This window comes from Nematolebias whitei, chromosome 17 (genome assembly GCF_014905685.2).
Source record: "Nematolebias whitei isolate Nwh7 chromosome 17, NemWhi1, whole genome shotgun sequence".
Taxonomy (NCBI): domain Eukaryota; kingdom Metazoa; phylum Chordata; class Actinopteri; order Cyprinodontiformes; family Rivulidae; genus Nematolebias; species Nematolebias whitei.
In genome coordinates, this window is record NC_056514.1 from 22,233,527 (window position 1) to 22,254,687 (window position 21,161).

At 41.0% G+C, this 21,161-nt stretch overlaps 1 protein-coding gene across 2 annotated transcripts in view; it reads right to left on the bottom strand.

Annotated features, from left to right (window-relative positions):
- Nucleotides 1–21,161, bottom strand: part of raraa (retinoic acid receptor, alpha a) — a 111,276-nt gene that overhangs the window by 7,017 nt on the left and 83,098 nt on the right. For both annotated transcript variants that reach the window (XM_037691366.1, XM_037691365.1), the window contains exons 2-3: nt 13,296–13,444; nt 5,078–5,219 (exon numbers count right to left, since the gene is read on the bottom strand). In XM_037691366.1, the coding sequence (XP_037547294.1) occupies nt 5,078–5,219; nt 13,296–13,444 (291 nt within the window). The remainder of the gene's footprint in view (nt 1–5,077; nt 5,220–13,295; nt 13,445–21,161) is intronic.

Consider the following 21,161-nt stretch of genomic DNA (forward strand, 5'->3'; position numbering starts at 1 on the left):
CCGCCTATAAGTCATGTTTTTTTTGCATAATTTGCACGCACTGCAACTTATACTCCAAAAAAAATGTATTTATGGATTTTTGTGCCATATTTATAAACAAATTTTTGCCTGAGATATGACCGTTTTCATTCATTCTAACATTGAAAATATTGAACACTACCATTTTCAGCCACTAGATGGCACTCGAGCAGTATGGCATGCTGTTATGTCATGTAATAGGTAAACATAGCTATTAATGACACAATCGGCTTGCCACAGTCTGCCACCTTCATCCAGCTCGCCTGGAGCAACCGTCAAGTCAGCCCCGGTGAAATGCAGATAATTTGACCATTAAAGTGCATTTATTAAGTAAAAGTTAAACTGAGACACACCTTTACTATAATTTCAAGCAAACAAATAATCGTTTTTAAGTGTTAATCTTGTTAAATATTTAACAAACCCTCCCGTGCACGCTCCTGCAGTCGCCATTTGGCAGCCAATCAATTTTTGGCACAACACGGTCCACATTTCCGAGTTGTCAGTGGTGACACATAATAGATGCAACTTATACGGCGAAGTGACATATTTATGGAATTTTCCACTTTATTAGACGTATTTGGACTGATGCAGCTTATACGGTGCAATGTGTACGGCAGAAAATACGGTATTTATATATATGTGTGTGTGTGTGTGTGTGTTTTAAACCCTTCCCACACTTACAATATTCTAAACAATGTTTCTAAACTCTAAACACTCTAAAAGAGCACAGCATGACGTGATTCTGCCACTGCTCTTGGCCACGCCCACTTCTCTGCTGCAGAGCAGAGATCATGACAGGCTGCAGGAGGGCAGCTGTGGGCGGCATACAGGTGCAGCAGGAGCTAAATAATTTAAAATAGTTTATTTAAAATAAAATAATAATTCAGATCTTGCGGCTCATTCATCAATCTGCCATTTGTGTGTCATGTCCAATCTTACTTAAAAAACCTGCGATGGAGCGAGTCTGCGAAAAACAAACCGCGAAGTATCGAGAGACTATACTATACACAAGAATTAAAATGTACTAAGTTTAGAGAATAAATTTACCAAAATTAATTTGTGATATAAATGCAGCCTTTAATCTAAATATTTTAACAAACAACTCGATTTCTTAGAGTTCCTCACATTTTAAGCAAACCCATCCTATACTCTAAATCAGAGGTTTGTAATTAAATTCTGCAAAGTCTGCACACTGGATTGAAAGATCATTTATTTTTTGTGCCCTCGGGTTAGATTTTAGTGTCAACTCTTGCTCAATTAATTTGCGTTTAATTTTGAAGTGATGTTTTACATTGCAGGTTTTCCTAATCGCCTCCGTCTCTGAACAAGACAGATGGGTTTTCAACTCTCCATGAGAAGAATGAAGAAGAGTTTGGAGTTTCTTTCTCCGCTTTTCTCTTTCAGTAACAGCCATACAGACTTTTTAACTCAGTGTTGTTTTATTGCACGTCTGCAGGCTGACGCCACTCGGCACCGAAAAAAATGATTTTTACTGAAATCTAACAACTGATTTGGGTACAAATAAATCATTTGGTACAGTCCTCCATTTGGTGATTTATCCACACATAAATGCTGTCATTCCCACAAAAACAAACAAAAAACTTTTTAAAATCTTTTTTTTTTTTTGTCGTTTCTAAAAATATCCTTAAAATATCCTGCCATGAAAATACATTAGAAACAGGAAACAAGGCGTGGAGCGTGTGTATAAACCTTACACAAACTGAAGAAAAACATGAAAACAGCAAAAGCTTTGCATGGACTAATGATGAAGTGGAACATCTTTGTAGTTTATCACGTTAAACTACAAAACTACAACAGTGCAGGACAGTTATGCCCAAACAAGTGACATACTGGATGGTTTCAGGCCTAATATCCAGTGAGTAACAGCTGGACAGAGTATTCAAAATGCATTCTTGATATATTTATTGTAGTTTTGTGCAGCCACTTTAGGAGAGCTGACAGCTCCAAGAAGTGATTGAAAACCTGCCTGTAGATCATTTGGTGTAATAAGAATCTGATCGATTTGAGGCAATGTTATTGTGTGTCAGACTTTGCTCAGTGGAGTAATACGGTTTGTGATGGTTTTGCTCATGCTGAGCAACTATCTGCAACACAAACGTTAAGCATGTAATCTGTCGTCGTTACGTGAGTCGTGCTTAGGATCATAGCTAAGACAAAACGTGGGACTTTTCTCTTTAAAATCTGTTTTAATGATCCAAAATCGCGTTTTTGGATCATTAAAGGCAGCTAAGCTATGAGCTAAGCTAACAGGTCGACACAGGGTATAAAACCTCCGTCTTGTTGAAGCTCCAAAATGCACGTTGTTTTTCTCTGCATAAAGAAGCTGAGAACTTGTTTACTGACTTTTTTTTAAATTAAAAGCTTTGTGTGACAAACGCTACGCTAGAGCTCAAACCACACCGAGCGTCCGCCATTTTGAGAACTGTAAAAAAAAAAAAAGGAGGGAGAGACAGCCCATGTCACATCAAGGGGCCTCCCTCTCATTTTTCTTAAAGAGACACGCTGCTCACTCCCTCGCTATCCATCCTTCGGTTCAAACAGTCACATTTCTTCTTAAATTTGACAACAATTACTAATTATTGTCAACTTTTAAACAATATTATCGTTTATCGCAATAATTTCTGAGACAATTAATAGCCCAACAAAATTTATTATCGTGACAGGCCTACTAGTATCACCTACAAAAAGTGTTGGCAGTCTAAAGAAAAACACCAAGGTGGGAAAATGTTTTCACCTTGAATCATGGTTTGAAAACATTTTGGGCCTTCTAAAACGTGGCGTCCATGTGGACACAAAGCTGAAACAATAAAAAGAACCCCTTGCACAGGTCTAGTCAACTAGCAACCTGGGGACTGAATCAGGCCCACGGTTGTGCTCAGTTCGGCCCACCTATGGGCTCATTTTTAAATAAAACTTGATTTAAAATCATAAAACAAACTTACTTAATGAGAATAACTGCTGGATGTCCGGCCCCTGAGCAGTTTGGTGGAATAGCCCTGCCCTAGAATATTCACAAAACACTGTTCCTGTGTAGATTGGGCCTAAATATTCAATTTATTTAAACCTAAACTCTACTTGAGACATAAGAAGTAAAAAGTCAAAGATGCAGACACAAGTCTCCACACTTGGCAAACATTTAAAAAAAAAGTGCATAAATGAGTCAAATCTTTCTGAACCATCTAAATATGAATAAATCACATACAAACTTTATAATATTCAACCTTTGTTTAGTCCATAATTAGCAAGAGTAATAATAAATGGGCTAAGAGTCATTTCCGAGCACCACCCCTCCCTCTGATGCCGTCTTGCTTGGCACTGCCACCTGGCAGCAGTCCTGGCGCTGTCGTCTGGAGCTGCCTGCCAGCAGACACAAGGTCACCAAGACGCCCTTTGGCACTACCGGGGGGGTCCATCTTCTGTGTGTGTGTGTGTCTGTATGGCACAAAGATGAGAGGTGTGTCTCTAAACATGCCTTCTTATTCATATCACTTATGTGTCGTCACCTTGCATGCGCATAATTTTGGCATGAGCACATAATTATGCATGAGTGGGGTGTTCTGATGAGTGTGTGACTTCCAGTGTCAGTGTCGGAGGCACAGAGAGGCCCTGCTGGGCCCAGATGGTCAGCCGCTCCCCCGGCACTTTGGCCACCTTAGTTGGCTAAAGTCACTTCTGTGACCAGAGGGCGAGCAATCTGCACATTCTGCACAAAAATTACCACTGACCAAAAAATAAAAAAATAGGGGGAGCAGCTCAACAAAGCAGAGTGGGAAGCTATAAACCTACATTAAAATTTCCCAGTCACTTCACAAAAGCATGTCCTGTGAAGTACCACACAACGATCACTAGGTGTCCCTCTAACTCCGCCCTCTGCTGTGCACCTCAGCTGTGTGTGAAGGAGGACTGCTGTGATCCATCTACCCATGATTAATGGCCCCGTTCAAAGGTAAGGAGCTCAGAGGATAACTTCTTTTACTGTAAGCCACGGTGCTGTGGCGTGGGGAGTGCTCCGTGCGCTCGCTGTGGCAGAAAGATGAGGTGAACAGCGCCGAGAAGACAGAAGGCACAAGAAGAATGCAACAGAGGATGCATGTGTTTAAACAGGTGTGTGCACTTGGTGTCTATTGATTTTTACTTTTACTTGGCATTTATTAGTAGTTACTACAACAAATGTGCCCCATGCACACACACACACACACACACGTTGGTGGTGGAGCATGTGGAAACAGCGAGTCATGTGGACAGGTGGAGGTAAAAGCCCCTCCTGGCTTCTGAGCTCTTTGTGGTCACACCTCAACCAATTACTTTATCAAGTCTGACTACTCATGTGAATATGTATTCACACACACCCCTCCATACCCCCCAGGATGCGATGATGGGAGCAGACGCCTGCTCTTTCACTCTCTGCAGGTGAGAACATATTCATCACAGGAGGCTGCCAAGCCTGGCGACACCCTGACTGTTGCTGCCAGTCCGCAACACGGCAGCCCTTTCCCTCAATTATAAACTGAGGCCGTCTTCCAGGAAAATCTCTGAACTAAACGAAGCTCATCAACCAAAATGTTTGAAACAGCTACGCCTCTCAGTTCTAAACACAAGGTGACGTTAGTCTAAAGCTCCGGCATGAAAAGCTGCAGGTGACACGTATTCCTTCAAAAGAATGCGAGGCCTTTAATAGCGCTTGCAAACAATACAAGGCTGTATTTAAAATACGACAAGAATTATCAGCAGCTAGGATGCTCATTAATTTTGATAAAACACCAGCTGTCCCAACGTTTTCACGTTAAAAAACCTGTAAGTTTTCGGTGGGAGCACATACACTGAACTGGCAGATCAATGAGCGCAGCATGAAATTTTCCACCTGAATCTGTGCCAGGGCTGAGATGAGCGAGTAACAAACACTGATTGCTTGTGCAACGTTAGCTGTTGAGACGAGGCTTTCTGGAGCAACAACACACTAACTAACCCCCTTCAGGATTAGAGAGCCAGGAAGAGATCTTGTGCTTGGCTCGGGCAGCAAGTGGAATTTTATACTTACACTCTTTAGACATCCCGACTTCCAGGCACTTCTGTAGCCGACAGTACTGGCAGCGATTGCGGGTGACTTTGTTGATGATGCAGTTCTTCTCTCGGTGACAAGTGTACACCATGTTCTTCTGGATGCTTCTCCGAAAGAAGCCCTGCGTGACGACAAAAACGAAGAAGGAAATAGTGTTATGGGTGTTTAAGAGGAATGCTACTGTAGAGGTAAAGACATAAGCGGCTAAAGTAATTTTTATACGTAGTTCATTTCTTTCATCGCCTACTTTTGTTTCTGCTTTGCCACAAACGCATACATAGCATTGTTTCTCCGCTGTAGTTTCAACGTTTATAGCTTGAAATGCCCAAAAAGTCACTTTAAAAAAAAGGTCATGCAAAATAAACATATACCACCAAGCTGCAGTTAAAAGGCACTGAACTGAGCTGTTAAGTCCTTAAGGGGCTTAATTTGTAACATACTGTTCGCTCTATTTACCCCGGCGGCAGGGACTGACATCTCCCAGGACTCACCTGAGTATCAGTACAAATCACTTGTTTGGTCTTTGCTCATCTTTGTCCAGTCTACGCTGTTGGCTAGCCAAGCAAGTGCTTTTTTTAATTGTTATTGAGGCTTATAAACAACTCTTTCTAAAATAAAACAATGGTGTAAATAATGCTACATTAGCTATAATAAACCTTTACACAGTTATGCGACACATTTTGTTTAGTTTGTTGCCGTTTTCTTAACCGAACAACTACTTCTCATACGTATGAGTTGTTCCATTAGGAAAACCGCGATGAACTGAACAAATGGTGTGGAGATCTAACATTAGCTACTGTAGCAAGCGTTCACACAAACACGCTGTTTTTGAGAAAGAGTTTATGTATAAGCCTGAAAAACAATAAAATACAGACTCTTGCTTGGTTAGCCATTAACCTGAACAAAGACTTCTGGACTTCTTTCTATACTCTGTGCTCTATGACTGATGCCACCTTGGGCGGCTGTGGCTGAGTGGTTAGAGAAGTCGTCCTCCAATGTAAGAGCTGGGGGTTCAATTCCACCAGCAGCAGTCACATGCTGAAGTGCCCCTGGGCAAGACACTGAATCCCTCATTGCCTCCGATGTGTGTCCCACTGGTGTATGAATGTGATAAATCACTGATTATTCTTTGTACAGATCTAGTGCTGTATGAATGGGTAAATGAGGACACAGATTGTGTTGTAAAGAGCTTTGAGTAGCTTGATGAAATAAAAAGGTGGGAAAAAAGTACAGTAGTCCCTCATTTATCGCGGGGGATCCGTACCCTGAAGCCCCACGATAAGTGAAAAATCGCAAAGTAGGAATAGTAGTACATGTAGTAAGTAGCTGTTTATTTTAGTATATATATATATATATATATATATATATACACCCACACTCTTGCAATATTCTTAACAATGTTTCTAAACTCTAAACGCTCTAAAAGAGCACAGAATGTCATGATTGCAGCTCTCTGCCTCCGCTGCTCTCAGCCACCTTGCCAGCGCTCTCGGCCACACCCACTTCTCTGCTCTGCACGAGAAAGCTTTTTCTGCAGCTGTGGGCTGCAAAAAGGTGCAACTGGTGCTAAACAATTTAAAAAAAATTATTTTAAATAAAAATTTCATGCCAATCATGTGGCTCATCCATCAATCAGCCAATTGTGTGTCATGTCCAGTCTTATTTTGAAAAACCGCGATAGAGCGTGTCCGCAATAAACAAACCGAGATGTAGAGAGGGACTACTGTACAGTCCATTTACCTCTTACAAAGCTATAACTATTGACAACTGTTTGATAAAACATCACTAGACTTACCCTTTAAAGGTTTTTGGGACAAAAAGAGACAATTAATAAATGTAGCTTATTTCAGAAAGTTTAAAACAAGTCATATAACCAGTTTAGCATTAGATCCATACAGTTAATCCCCATTCCCCTTAATTACTTTGATTTTATAAGACTTAAACGAGTAAATAGTCTGTTGTTGTTCACCAAGCCTAAACGAAATATTGTTGTAGCATAATATTTGCATTTAAAATATATTGACATTAAATATATAGATTATTATATATAGTTTTATTACTTTGTGTTTGTATGCTTTAAATTATTTATTTATTTATTTCTCATTAAATTTCTGCCATGGATTTTTACTGCTTTGGTAACAGCTGCTGATTTTAAATGTGCTTTATAAATAAATTTGACTTGACTTGACTATTTATATTCAGCGTTGATACTGATAAAACACATGGCGCAGTAATAATTTAGATTTTCTCTCCAAGAACTGCAACAAGAAGCTCAAAAATGCTCAAAACTAAATCAAATATTTGCCTCTGATCGGACTCTAGAAGCTGTTCAAATCCTGTCCAGGTCTGAGAAAACAATGACAAAACAGTTGATTACATTCCAACTTATATTTTCCTTAACACCATGGGACTAATTTAAAAAAAAATCACCCTTAACGCCTGCGGTCCCACCACCTAAACATTTTATGTGTGCCAAAAAGATAAAAAGAGGTTAATGCAAATCAACTGGGTGAGTGCTCAGCAAGCAGCGATGTGGACAACTGCAGTACAGGTCAGTGTCAGGATGGATGTTAAGGCAGTGGATGATGTTTTGGTGGGCAGGATGGTGGATGGCAACCATTAGACATGGAGGCAGCCCTATCCAGCACCGGTGGATTAGCTCTTCTAGCCGACAGATGGCTGGTGAACATAAGCCTGCAATTTGCCCTTCCCGGATCACCAGCCTTCTTTCATATCTCCCATCCACCACCGCAGAGTGGAAGTGAATCCAACTTTTGATGAAGTATAAAAAGGAAGTGTGGACTGTCTAAGTTCTCATCTGTTTGAGCAAGGCAATACCATCATCCCGTTGTAATGTCAAATATACAAGACTGTATGTTTCAAAGCTTATACCTCCATCAATCTCATGTTTCTCAGTAATATTTTTACATCGGACAGTTTTCACAACAAAAACGCTTAAGAAGAGTAAAAGAGTCCACTGTTAAAATAACATACACGTGTTTTTGAATCACTTCAGGCACAGAAAAATAGAGTTTTCTATCTGCGACTACCGGACGAGCACCTAGCACAGTGTGAAGACAACAAGGCTCGTAGTTTTAATTTTATTTGTGGCTGCTGATGCGAAAGGATTAGTCTGTGCTCTTTGTGTGCGTGAATATCATCTCCGCTTTGATCCGACAGTGCCGTGACCGACCCTGACCTGGATGTCATAAGGGGATTGACCCTCTCCCTCCCAAATACATGAGGCGCAGGTGCCCCCTCGTAGCATCTCCTGATTGGGTGCTGCCGCCGGCTTGTGGGCCAGTCAGTTCTCCCTGCCCCTTCCCCACCCACCTCTTTCTTCTTCTTCTTCTTTTTTTGTTGGAGTCATTGCTTCCTGCAGTCCTTAAGCCTCTTTTTGTATCAGCGCTTAATCCAACCGGCGACAAGAGCCCTCGGCGGGCCTGTCAGCCACCCTGCAGAGATCGCAGGAGGTGAGAGCGCTGAGAAGCGTGGGGCTGGAAGGGTGTAGGGATGGCTGTAACAAGACATTTGCGGTTACATTTGTCATGTGCTCCTCATCTTAGTACTGACGATCTGTGAGTTATGAGCCTGGTGCAGTTTTGAGAGTTGTGTGGTGATATTAAGTAGGGAGGAGTGTGGGGCCGTCGAGTTCGCAGCGAAACACAGCAGTTCTGTCTTACATGACTTTCCTGCTGTTTCCAGATTAAGAGTGCATTCCCAGCCTCCTACTGCGTCCACGTGTGTGTGTGTGTGTGTGTGTGTATGCCACTGTGCCTATCACAGACTCTTATAACAAGAAGCTAATACAGCAAACCACACCTTTGTAGGAAAAAATAAAAGTAAAAATATGCTTGGTTAAAAAAAACAACAAAAACATCTACGTGACATATCAAACGTGGGGTTTCTGGGTAAGAAGCATCAATAGAAATTTTTGGAAATGTTTTTTTTTTCTTTTCTCGCACTGCAGCGAGTAGTAGGAACCTCCACACAGCTGTGCCTTCAAGGTAAAAACATAAACATGAGGGGGCGGGCATGCATATTTAACGCTTAAGTGTTAATATCTGCAGGCAAAAAGTGCCTTCCTCATAAGTATGTGCGAGCGGCAGAACTTCAACAACAGGCGAATGAGCTGTCTCCAAGTAGCAGAGCTCCACATGCGCCCCGTGCTTCCTCAGTTCACTGCAGCCCCCAGGAAATGCCTTTGTAGTTTGGCATGCTGCAGCAAATCCGACGCTGCTCACCCCCAACTTACCCCAGTCTCAGATGAGGTACTATATACATTCACATGCCTGTAGTCGTGAATTATTGAGCATGCTATACCGAGCCTTCTCTGAAGTCAGAGATACGGTAAAGGCATCCTGAATTTTTTAAGTTAGCGCTGCAGATATTGAGTGGGAAGGAAGTTGGCTCACAGGTAAGAACGAGCTGAACTGGAGGACGGTTTTCCTTTTTTTGTTGTTGTTGATTTCAAATGTCTCCTGTAGCCTCAGTGTACACAAAAACGTCTCACTTTCTCAACGCTGCTCAGGATTGGTATAGATCTGCCTAATGGAATAGTTGCACAGCTAGAATAACAAATTGTCACAAGTAATTACAAGAAATATTTACAAAAGTCAAAGCAATAGACCTTGTTCGACAATATATGTGCAACAAAGGCAATGTCACACACTACTGACACATTGAGAAACTGCAAACACAAACAAGACTACAACTATGACACAGTTTGCATTTAGCTTAGTTGCTCACTGCGCCAAATAATAGGCTTAAGAATAAATTCCAGCAAATAATCTCATAAATATCCCAATTCATTTAAAAGTAGCAGAACACCCATAGCTACAGAAGCACAGTTACTAAACAAAGTTCAGGCAAACGTACTACATTTTCCATTTTAAGTCACTTGTATGATAGTTTTAAAATTAAGTGTTACGGTAGTCCCTCGTTTATCGCGGGGGATCCGTAACCTGAAGCCCCGCGATAAGTGAAAAAACGCGAAGTAGGAATATTAGTACAAGTAGTAAGTAGTAGTTTATTTTAGTAATTATATATAGATAGAAATGAAGGTGTTTTAAACTCTTCCCACACTCTTGCAATATTTTAAACAATGTTTCTTAACTCTAAACGCTCTAAAAGAGCACAGAATGTCATGATTTCCCTCTCTGTGCCTCTCAGCTACCTGCAAGCTCACTTGGCCACGCCCACTTCTCCTCTCTGCACGCAGATCAGCTGATCCTCTGCAGGAGGAAGTTTATCCTGCAGTGTGGGCTGCACAGAGGCGCAGGAGGTTCTAAATAGTTTAATATAATTTATTTTAAATAAAACATTCATGTCGATCGTGCGGCTCATCCAGCAATCAGTCAATTGTGTGTCATGTCCAATCTTATTTTGAAAAACCGCGATACAGCGAATCCGCGATAAACGAACAAAGTAGCGAGGGACTACTGTATATTGTTTTACAATAATGGTGCAATAAAATAATATCCTACTGAATCAAATACCCATCTTTTCAGGTATTCAGGGTTCATTTCTCCATGTCACAATGAATGATGGGGCTGGACAATAATTCAATATTGATATATGTCACAATACACTTTTATTCAATAACGATGATATGAGTTTTAAGCGTTTCACTGACGCATTGCTTTTTCTGCTCGGGTTGAAGCGGACACTTCAGTTTCAGCCCGGACAGAAAAAGCCACGACACAACTACGTCAGTGCGTGGTGACGTAGATGTTATGCAGATCGAGTCCAGAAGGTGTTAGCGGTAGCAGGCTAGGCTAATCTCCAACGCGCGTTAAGTTTTCGCTTCAAAATGAGTTCCCATGACCGTCAGAATGTGACTGAACAAACTTTCACAAGCGAAGAGAAAACAGATGACATCACTGATAAGAGAAGAAAGACTAATTCATCGGTGTGGAAGTGGTTCTGCGTTCTAAGATCTGATAAACTGCAGGTTTCAGTCAGTGTGCTGCAAAATGTGACGGAGAGCCGTTCCAACAAGCGCTGGGAACACATCTAACTTGTTCCACTCGATAGAATATGCTGAGAGTCAGAAGATGAAGCACAATAAAAGTTTGAGCCAGCGTGTCCCTGAAACATCACCCCCAGCTGCATCAAGAGAAACACATGCAGCAAGATGTGTGTGTTATGTTGTTTAAAGTTAAAACTATTAATGTTGACAAAGTTGAGAATTTTATGTTTATTTGATGGTGATTTCAATTTTTTTTAAGGCTAAATACAAATAAAAGGTGAACATTAATGTATTTGTACAGTTTGTGCAGTTTTTCTGAGACTTTTCTATTGTTTATATTGATATCGAATTATATTGTTATCGACCGAAATTAAGAAATATATCGTGATAAAAGTTTTGGCCATATCGTCCAGCCCTAGATGTAATGTACAAAAATATACTGATGACACCTTGGTGTATTTTCCATCTCATTTATGTGTATGTGTTACAGTTTCATACACCAGTGCTGTTCATTAAAATTAAAATGTACAGAGTTTGACTGGTTTCTTTGTTGACTGATGCATTGCATTTTGTACAGTATGTTAAGTTTCATGGTTCACTTAAAGAATTATTTGTAAAAGGTGACTAAATTCAATCCTGCTCTGTGATTTTCCCACTAAGCGATCTTTTCCTACACTTCCCCTCCACACCTTTATGTTCTGAAACAGTCTCTGTGTCAGTAAGCTCAGCCTTGGACCCCATGCCCTGTCCACCTAAACTTCCTGACCCCTCCAACTGCACCCCCACCCCATTCTTCCTCCCAAATCACAATTTTCTCCTTCACCTCATCCATGTCACTCCTTGCATTCTTTCCCGTCTTTGAATCATTTTATTTGCATTTCCACTTCCCCTCTAGAGTTGCTAGTGCTCTACTCCATCTTGCTGATGTCATTGTAGTTTGTCAGAAACTTCAGCAACGGGAAAACAAACGCATTTTTACTAAACAATCTTTGAAAAAAAGTGTGGCACCCGTTTAAAAATGGGTGCTGCCATTCATCCAATCTGATGACGTGTCCAAAAGTTGACAAAGTTTTTCTACAACGTTGGTGATGGATCAGCAGAAATATTCAATATTTATATTTATATTTCTAACAAGCCATTTAAAAATATAAAAGGACAGCTGTAGTCCTGCATGAAGTAGTTTTCTTAGCAAACACAAAAAAGTTCAGTGTTTAATTCACTGCCAGTCAAAGTAGAGGAGTTGTTTCCCTCTAAAATGAGATGGGAATACTACACAAACGCTAACCTAGACGTGCTGCTCCACTCTCATGTTAAGCAGTCACATCTTGTATGGGCAATACTTAAAGCTCAAACCAATAGATAAACTGTTTACTCACAGTAACAATCCAAGTTTAGAAGATCTGGCTGTAGCTGACAATTGGTGAAACTGAAACCTGCATACCAGCAGGTTTATGAAAAGTGGTGGTAAGATATAAACAGTGACACAAAGCTTATGAAGTGTTGGTACTGTGTACAGATAATAACAACTATAGTATTAGTTCCTGAAATACTGCCATCACAAAGCTAGTAGGCTGAAATCAGCTAGTAACATTTCATTAACAGATCCCTCCCCATCATCTTTCTTCGAGCTTACACAACTCTGGCTCCTTTGCCTTGGAAGCAGCAAGATAAAGGAGTCTGTGTTCACACCAACAAGAGAACATGTATGTGTGCATGGCAACTTTCAGCTGATAACAGAGCAGATGGGGGCTATGGCCTCTTCAGCACCTGTGCAACAGGGCCGTATTGATAATAGACGGTCAATGTGGACTTGTCAGCAAAGCTGATATGAGGAGCAACGACATCCAAGAAAAAAAAAAAAAACTGCACAGACGACGAAGTTATACATACCGTCTGTGATAAGAGGTATGTCCATGACACAGAGATCTGCTTTCATAATGCATGGGTGGTGATGGAGGCCACTGCAAGCTTCTCGCAACAAATCACGTGAGAATGGTAGTCGCTCGTTTTCCACATAAAGCAATTCTGACTTTTTTTCTTTTTCTAAATTAAGCATTAAACCCTGAAAAATATACAACAAAAGCAAAAAAAACTTGTCTTCTATCAACATCATTCAACTATGTGAATATGTTTTTTTTTCCCCTCTGGTGCAAATCACAGGAAGGTTGTAAGACTTATGAAAATGTTGCTTGCTTGGCAGATTCAGAGGAAGGCCGGGAGTCTTACCTTGCAGCCTTCACAGGCGCTGACACCATAGTGGTACCCTGAGGACTTGTCCTGGCACACAAAGCAGGGCTTGTAGACGCGGGGTGGCGGGGGAGGCGAGGGCGGGCTTGGCACTATCTCCTCTGAACTGGTACTCTGGGTTTCTATTGCTGCAGAAAGGGAGAGCAACAAGAGCGGGTTAGCAAACACTATCAGATGGAACCCTGACAGATGCTCAGCATTAATCAATACCAGTGGGATAAACATAATCTCATGAGTACACACATCCACAAAAAACATTAGGCAACCCAGGGCAGGCAGATACGCCTAACTACATCCAATACAAATCAGCACTTCGAGGCCATGTGCCATAAAAAATCAGCTTATAAAAAACAAGGACAACTTCCTTATCAGGTGTTTTCAAATCAGCCACTGGAAAGATTCCCTAATATGTTTTTTATCAACACAAAGCACCACTGAATGCAGCAATATATATTATACCTCTGATGACGTACTTGCGTGTACGTGTGTAACAGCAAGTAGCTGCAATGGGGTTCAAAGATTTATTTTCTCCTTTGATAAAAAACCTGAGATTCTGCCTCAGCGTTAAAAATTCAGCAGTTCTTTTGGGCTTGCATTGCTTCCATTGACTACAAGATCAATCGTATACAGCAGCAGACTCGCTCAGAGCAGTTGAGGTGAGACTTTGTGTTGCATTCATCCCAAACCATGTTTATCATTTATACTTTCAGCACCACATCAGCACACAGAAGGTTAAAGACACTATCTTGATCCAGCAGAGGTTACATTGACAAAGCAAACAGCATATGGGTAGGGATTATGGGAACATAACCTGTCTTCATGTAATACGTGTTGGACTTTGACCTCAATATCATCTCTGTTGCAAAACACAGCTCTTAAATCAATTAGAAGATGCATAACCACAGGACAAAAACTTCCCTCTTTGACAAAATAAGTCTATAATCTCCTATAAAGAATTTTCTTGGATCAGTCTGTAGAACAGAGGGACCCTTTAGCATGGTATCAAAAACATACTAGTAATGATTGTTTACTAGCACTCAAAATCAGTGTTATTATATACTGGTAAATCCTTGCATGTACATCACCTTATTATTTTTTGGAGTAATCCCAATGAAGATGGCTGCCACAGTCAACAAACCTTAATAATGAAAACATATAAAATGGCATTAACTCAGTTAGCCATGATTTGGTACGATAAAAGGTATAGGTATAATTTGGTATGACGGACACTTGAACAAATTCTGAGCACTAACATACTGTACAAGATCTTTTATCTAAAACCTTTACATTAACTATTTGAAGTCAAGGTTCACTGTCAACAAAAAATCTCCATATGTGGATGGATTATAATGAAGCTTCCGGGAAATATTCCTTGAATCCATAAGTAAAACTGATAAAAAGTTTTGGACACCACAAGCAAATAACCTTGGAGAACACAAAGATGGCTATAATTTACCCCATTTTACAGATAATGTGCTAACATTTGTGTTTGTATCCAAGAATCATTCATAAAACATTACTCCAGGTTCTAGTCATTGCATGTGATCTTTGAATACAATTCTGGCTTTAGCTGTTTGAATCAATCCTCCTTATCTGTCAGCAAACTATTTCATAAACCACTCGATGAGTTTTAATGCCACTCCCAGAATGTATTAATTAAACGTACATCCACAATTGATTAACTTTGGGAGTAAATCCAACTGAAGATGGCTGCCACAACAAATTAACTTTAGCTAACACTAGGCCTGTCACAATAGCAAATTTTGCTGGGCGATGAATTGCCTCAGAAATTATTGCGATAAACGAAAATATTAATTGAAATTTAACTATAATTAATTGTCAAATTTTAGAAGAAATGTTGATTTGTTTGGAGTGTAGCACCTTTTTTGACCACCTGATGGCAGTATAAGACTGTTTGAACCAAAGGATGGATAGTTGAGCAGTTGTCTCTTTAAGAAAAATGGGAAGGAGGGCCCTTGATGTGACATGGGCTGCCATGGTGACATGGCAGACATTCGGTGATTTGAGCTCTTTAGCATAGCATTTTTCACACAAAGCTTTTAATAAAAAAAAAATCAGTAAACAAGTTCTCAGCTTCTTTTTGCAGAAAAAAAAACTACTTTTTACACGAAGGCATGGGTTTCAACCGTGAATTTTGGAGCTTGACAAGATGGAGGTTTATTCCCGAGGTCGGCCTTTTAGCTTAGCTCATAGCTTAGCTGCTTTTAACGATCCAAAAGCACAATCTTGGACGGTTAACACAGATTTTAAAGAGAAAAGAGAAAGGGTCAGTGAAGAGCACCGGAGTTTAGCCTTTTGTCATCCAGTGTCTTCAGTAGAAAGAGAGAGACGAAGAAACGATAAAGCCGATAAATGAAAATGAGGTTGATAATTTTCATTCATCATGCAATTAACTGATTTATTGTTTATCGTGACAGGCCTCGCTAACACAAGAATATCTAGAACACGGTCAGTTTTACAGACACTGAACTAAACTCTGATGTTGTAGCTGGGAGTTCAAAACTCCTACTGAGTCTTGCAGTATTGCACAATATTGCACATAACATTATCTTCAAGGTTTTCTATCACAAGATGATTTTAGCTTAAAACACTGGCATGAAAGGCAGTGGGCGATATGCATTTCCTCAATTAATACTTGGTCTTACATCTTATGTTAGAAATCCATGTCCAACTAGGGTGAGGACCGTCTACCTTTGTGCATGTGGTGAGCAACAGGCATCAAATACTTCTGTTAGGCATGTTTAAATTAACTTGGCAATTCATGCCTACTGCTACAAAGACTAAAACCCATATAAACTAAGATAAATCAATGTTTTTATGCCACTTCTGTTCATTTCTAAACAATGTCATGATTCACATCCAACATTAGTCACTGAGTTTTTCACAGGGAAAGTTTATTGTATGGTTAAACAGTCCTTTTATGACAGAACGGAGACTCGTTAAATCTTCAGTAGCACTTGGTCTGCACACCTAACACAAATAAGCAATAATGAAGTGTTTTACCCTTAAGAACACAAAAGTAAATTTTACTTTTTGTGTGTGTGTTTTGTGCAAGTCTCTGCTAATAACTTACAGAAAAAAAAAACGGCTAATGCGACTGTAATTCAAAGCTTCCTGAAACAAAATAAAACCATAATTATTGTGTACCAAATTAGGTCAGTAAACAGCTTGTTCCCAATGTGGGTTTCTAGTATCTGACAATGTTAATCTATACTTTAAAGCTTGTGTAACCAGCATTTGGGTTAGCCTTATTTTAAGAAGGTACATTACAGACATGTTACTAAGAACCTCTAAACATCTTTTGTCATTTTTTGCATCTACAAAACCCATTGGGGGGTGTTTTAAATGAAAGGTGCAGCAGGCCCTAAGCAAAACAGTCAACAATGTCTGACAAATTTTGCTTTAGGAATAAAAAAACACTGACAAACTTCCTTAATATTTCAAGAGCATATTTATGTAGAATGTGTGAGTTTGAAATTAATCAAGTCAAATAAGAAGTTTATTTTTCTAGGCGGAAAATAAAAGTTGATTTTGCACAATTGAGGATTCATTCGTAGCAAACCCGAGAAAGTGTGCACATTGTGGATACGGGTGGGAAGATTTGCTGCTTATCGCCACTATGTCGGTGTCATTATGATCCATTGTTGCCCATGCTACTGGGCGATGCAGTCACTACACTCATGTCAAACAAATTAAGCCTAAACAGGGCTGCCCTTACATAACATGGCACATTTTCTCATTAGCAAAAATCCATTCAGTTCTCCTCACTTTTCTGTGTGATATGAATGATTGTAGAGCTCTTTGTGATAACATTTTATATAAAAAAAGAAAAAACAAACACACTACCCAACCAAACAAATAAAAATGGCCTTTAAGCCAAGATCTAGATGTCGGCTATAGGCTTTCACACAGCCATTAACAAAAAAAAAACACAAATACACAGAATGCACACTCTCTTAATGAGAGCACCCGTGGAAATCTAGGACACAAGGACAAGAGTCTGTGAGGGGGCCAACGACCTGTAATTAAATACAATGGCTAGCTTCTGGAGTCCTGTCAAGCTGAGGCATGGAGCAAAACAATAGCAGGCCTGTGGACAGAGAGACAGAGGCAGAGAGCAGCGAGGACAGAGCTTTTTAGGCTTTCAGCAGCTCTCACCAGGCCAAACTCCTCTGATCAACATTCAGCATCACACAAGCCTGCCTATTGTGTAATTCACTGAAAATAAAAAAAAGCGGGGAGGGAGTCCGGTTCGGTGGTCTCAGGATTCCATCTCTGCTATTTGCAGATGATGTGGTGCTGTTGGCATCAGCGTGCCGTGATCTTCAGCTCTAAATGAAGTGGTTTGCAGCCGAGTGTGAAGTGGCTGGGATGAGAATCAGCACCTCCAAATCTGAGGCCATGGTCCTCAGTCGGAAAAAAGGTAGATTGCTCTCTAGGTTGAGGGTGAAGTTCTGCCTCAGGTGGAGGAGTTCAAGTATCTTTGGGTTTTGTTCACGAGTGAGGGAAGAATAGAGCATAAAGCCCCCAGTATACTCCCGCGTACGTCCATACACACGTACGTACGTGCGTACTGTACACAGAGGGTTCTGACTTCATACTCGAGCGTCCACCCTGAGCAGCTGCAGAGCAGCTCCACAGACAAGGAGCGTTTACCTTCGGGACAAATTGAGGTCACCGATTGGTCATTTGCTGACAAGCCTACTGGATTGATTTGACAGGTCGGAAAAAAAAAAAACGAGTGCTGGCAGCCTCAGCTGCAGCGGTGTTCTGTGTTTATATGTTGTTAATAAAAAGATCTAAAACATAAAAAAACAGAGAGCAATGGTCCTGCAGTCCACACATCAGACCAGCCCACCAGGAAATCTCCAGACCCTCCCGCAGCCACGCTGGACCCGAGTTTAATTAGTTTGTGACAAATTCTTTCATTTCTCACCATTTCAGTCATGGCATCAACGGAGGAGGAAGAGATTGCTTGCCTTTTGGCAAAAAAACAAACAAACAAAAGAAAAGGCCAGATCAGAGATGAAGAAAGGGAATTTAATCCATTGGTGTTGCGTACAAAACAGTCCGTCGCTGGGCAGTTTATTGTGCGACACAGAGTACGCTTACACGGTCGTAAAAATTGAGCTTTGCACGGACATGTCCTGCGGGGGTACACGTGTACCTCCGCATACGGACGTACGCGGGAGTATACTGAGGGCTTTAGATTGACAAAAAGACTGGTATTGCATCTGAAGTATTGCGGACTCTGTGCTGGTCCATTGCGGTCAAGAGGAAACTGAGCTGTAAAGTGAAGCTCTCCGTTTACCAGTCGATCTACGTTCCTACCCTCACCTATGGTCACGAGCTCTGGATAGTGACCAAAAGAACGAGATTGTGGATACAGGTGGTTGAAATGAGTTTCCTCTGCAGGGTAGCTGGACTCTCCCTTAAAGATGGGGTGAGAAGTTTAGTTATCTGGGAAAGACTGAGTAGAACTGCTGCTCCTCCACATGGAGAGGAGCCATTTGAGGCGGTTCAAGCATCTGGTAAGGATGCACCCTGGGCACCTCCCTAAGGAGGTGCTCTGAGAATGTCCAACTGGAAGGAGACCTCGGGGAAGACCTAGGATACACTGGAGACACTATGTCTCTTGGCTGGTCTGGGAAAATCTTGAGGTCCTTCTAGGAGGTAACTGGGGAAAAAGATGTCTGCTCCTCCCTGCTTAAGCTGCTGCCCCTGCAACCCAACTCCAGAACAAGTGGAAGATATTGGATGGATTTTTTAAAATCTTACAAACACTGATAGAACTGACTCACTTTTGCTTGGAGTTTCCCTTGATATGTTTGCAACATAAACACTGGAAATGTTGAGGCCAGAGCTCATCCATAGCCCAGAAAAGACTCACCAGAGAAACTAATAAGTCAAATACAGTGATAATATAATTCATTTATCCTAGACTGGACAGTAATAGTGGAGAGTAATGCTTTGATTGGGGATTTAGGCACAGAAATCAGCAATGCAGAAAAAAGGAGATGGTTTTTGTTACAAATATTTTGTAGTTTGGTAGGAAAGTGAAATGCGAACCATTACTCAGATGGTGCAGCCTGGCATGTAGTCAGACCAGTCCCAGGTGAGGGAATAAACAGCAAAGAGCATCAAGCATAACAAGGAAAAACAGACGTGAAACCACACTTGTGTTTAAACAGTAAAGGTCAAATCAGTTCCTAACCTTGAATATAATGTTGACAGTCAACAATCTTTTTACTTTTATATTAATATGTCGACTCACTTACTGTCTACATTTAAATGCATGTGCTTATCTCAGGACACATCCAAAACACCCCTAGATCTTTTTGCTTTTTTCTCTTGATTCTCTTGTAAACATTTTGCTGTACATCCTTTCATTTGTAAGGTGAACCCAAGCATCTTAATAATTTAAACTATCAAAGTGTTCTTCAGTTCTGAGCCAGAGTATTAGTGATTTAATTAAGTTCAAGTGTGACGTATTTGTTACGAGGCTGCTTAAATTCACTTTGCATGGCAAGCCACAAGTGCACTTAAGTCTTAAGTCAGGCTAGTGCAACCATACGCATCACAGCAGGGCAAGACTTAAACAGACAAATATGCACGAGACTGAAATAAAATCTGTTCTGGTGATGAACTGCTCCGTGCTGTAAAACTGACAGGAGATAGCCTGGCTAACATCACCACTTCAAAGACTAAAAGACCAAGAAACACTCACACAAAAGGAAGCCTACTGGCTATTATCAAGCTTCCAGACACTGGGCTTCCTCAGACCAGTGCAACGGATCAGTTCTTGGGGTTCAGCTCTAGGTTAGTCCTCTGAGATTTGATTACCTTTGTCCCCACTGGTTACTGGGCCTGGCTGTGAAGCATATTAATGAGATTTTACCATCATTAGAGGGAAGCTAACCACATTAGCAAACTGGCAGGGTGGACTGTGGCAAAAAATAAAACAGGAAAATGGTGGTGGTGGGGGTGGTTGAGGGTCTTCCACTTTGTTGAGTCCCACTCAGCCATGGTCCATTGTGCTCCCTGGGTTCCATTAAGTTAACTGGACACACACACTCACTCAGTCACCATGTGTCAAGCACATGGAAGAACATATAGCAATGCATTTGTCTTTCCATCCATAGATTGAGCCCGAGGAGCAGAAAAGACACAGAAGAAACCACTGTGCTACAGGCTGCTGCATTAAGGCTGTCTTTGAAGTCTGCTTAAATTAATGAAGTGGGATGGCTAATGTTGGAGCCTCGGGGACAGAGACAGCCTTGCAAAACCCTGCAAATTGTAGAACTCATGAATGTCCCCAAAAGACCAACAAGAGAGCAGAACACTCGTGCACATTGTCTGAAGCCAAATTTCCAGATTTTATATCTGTGCAGGAATGTGGATCAGCATAACAGAATATGTGATGCACACTTTATGTGGAATGCTTGTTCAGCAATCTTGAATGACTGAAAGGGGAAATGGGACTATTTCCTTGCTTACAGGGAAATCCTGCCATTCTCTAACAAAACGTCAAGCTGAAAATGGACTGGGTTCCATTTGCCACCTTCACACTGATTACAGACGGCAGAAAGCCATGAATACCATCTGAACAAGGGCCGGCGTGTGCGATCGCACGCTAACAAGTTCGCACAGACTGACAGCCATAAGAGAGAGCACCAGTGGGGTGTGTTTGTGTTCAAACACAGAGTGTGAACAGTTATTAGACGGGATAGAGGCAGAAATCTGATGGCAGGCCAGGCAGGCATAAGTGAAAACACACACCGACATAAAAGAGCCAAAGGAGGTTAACATGGGTTAGGAGAACAG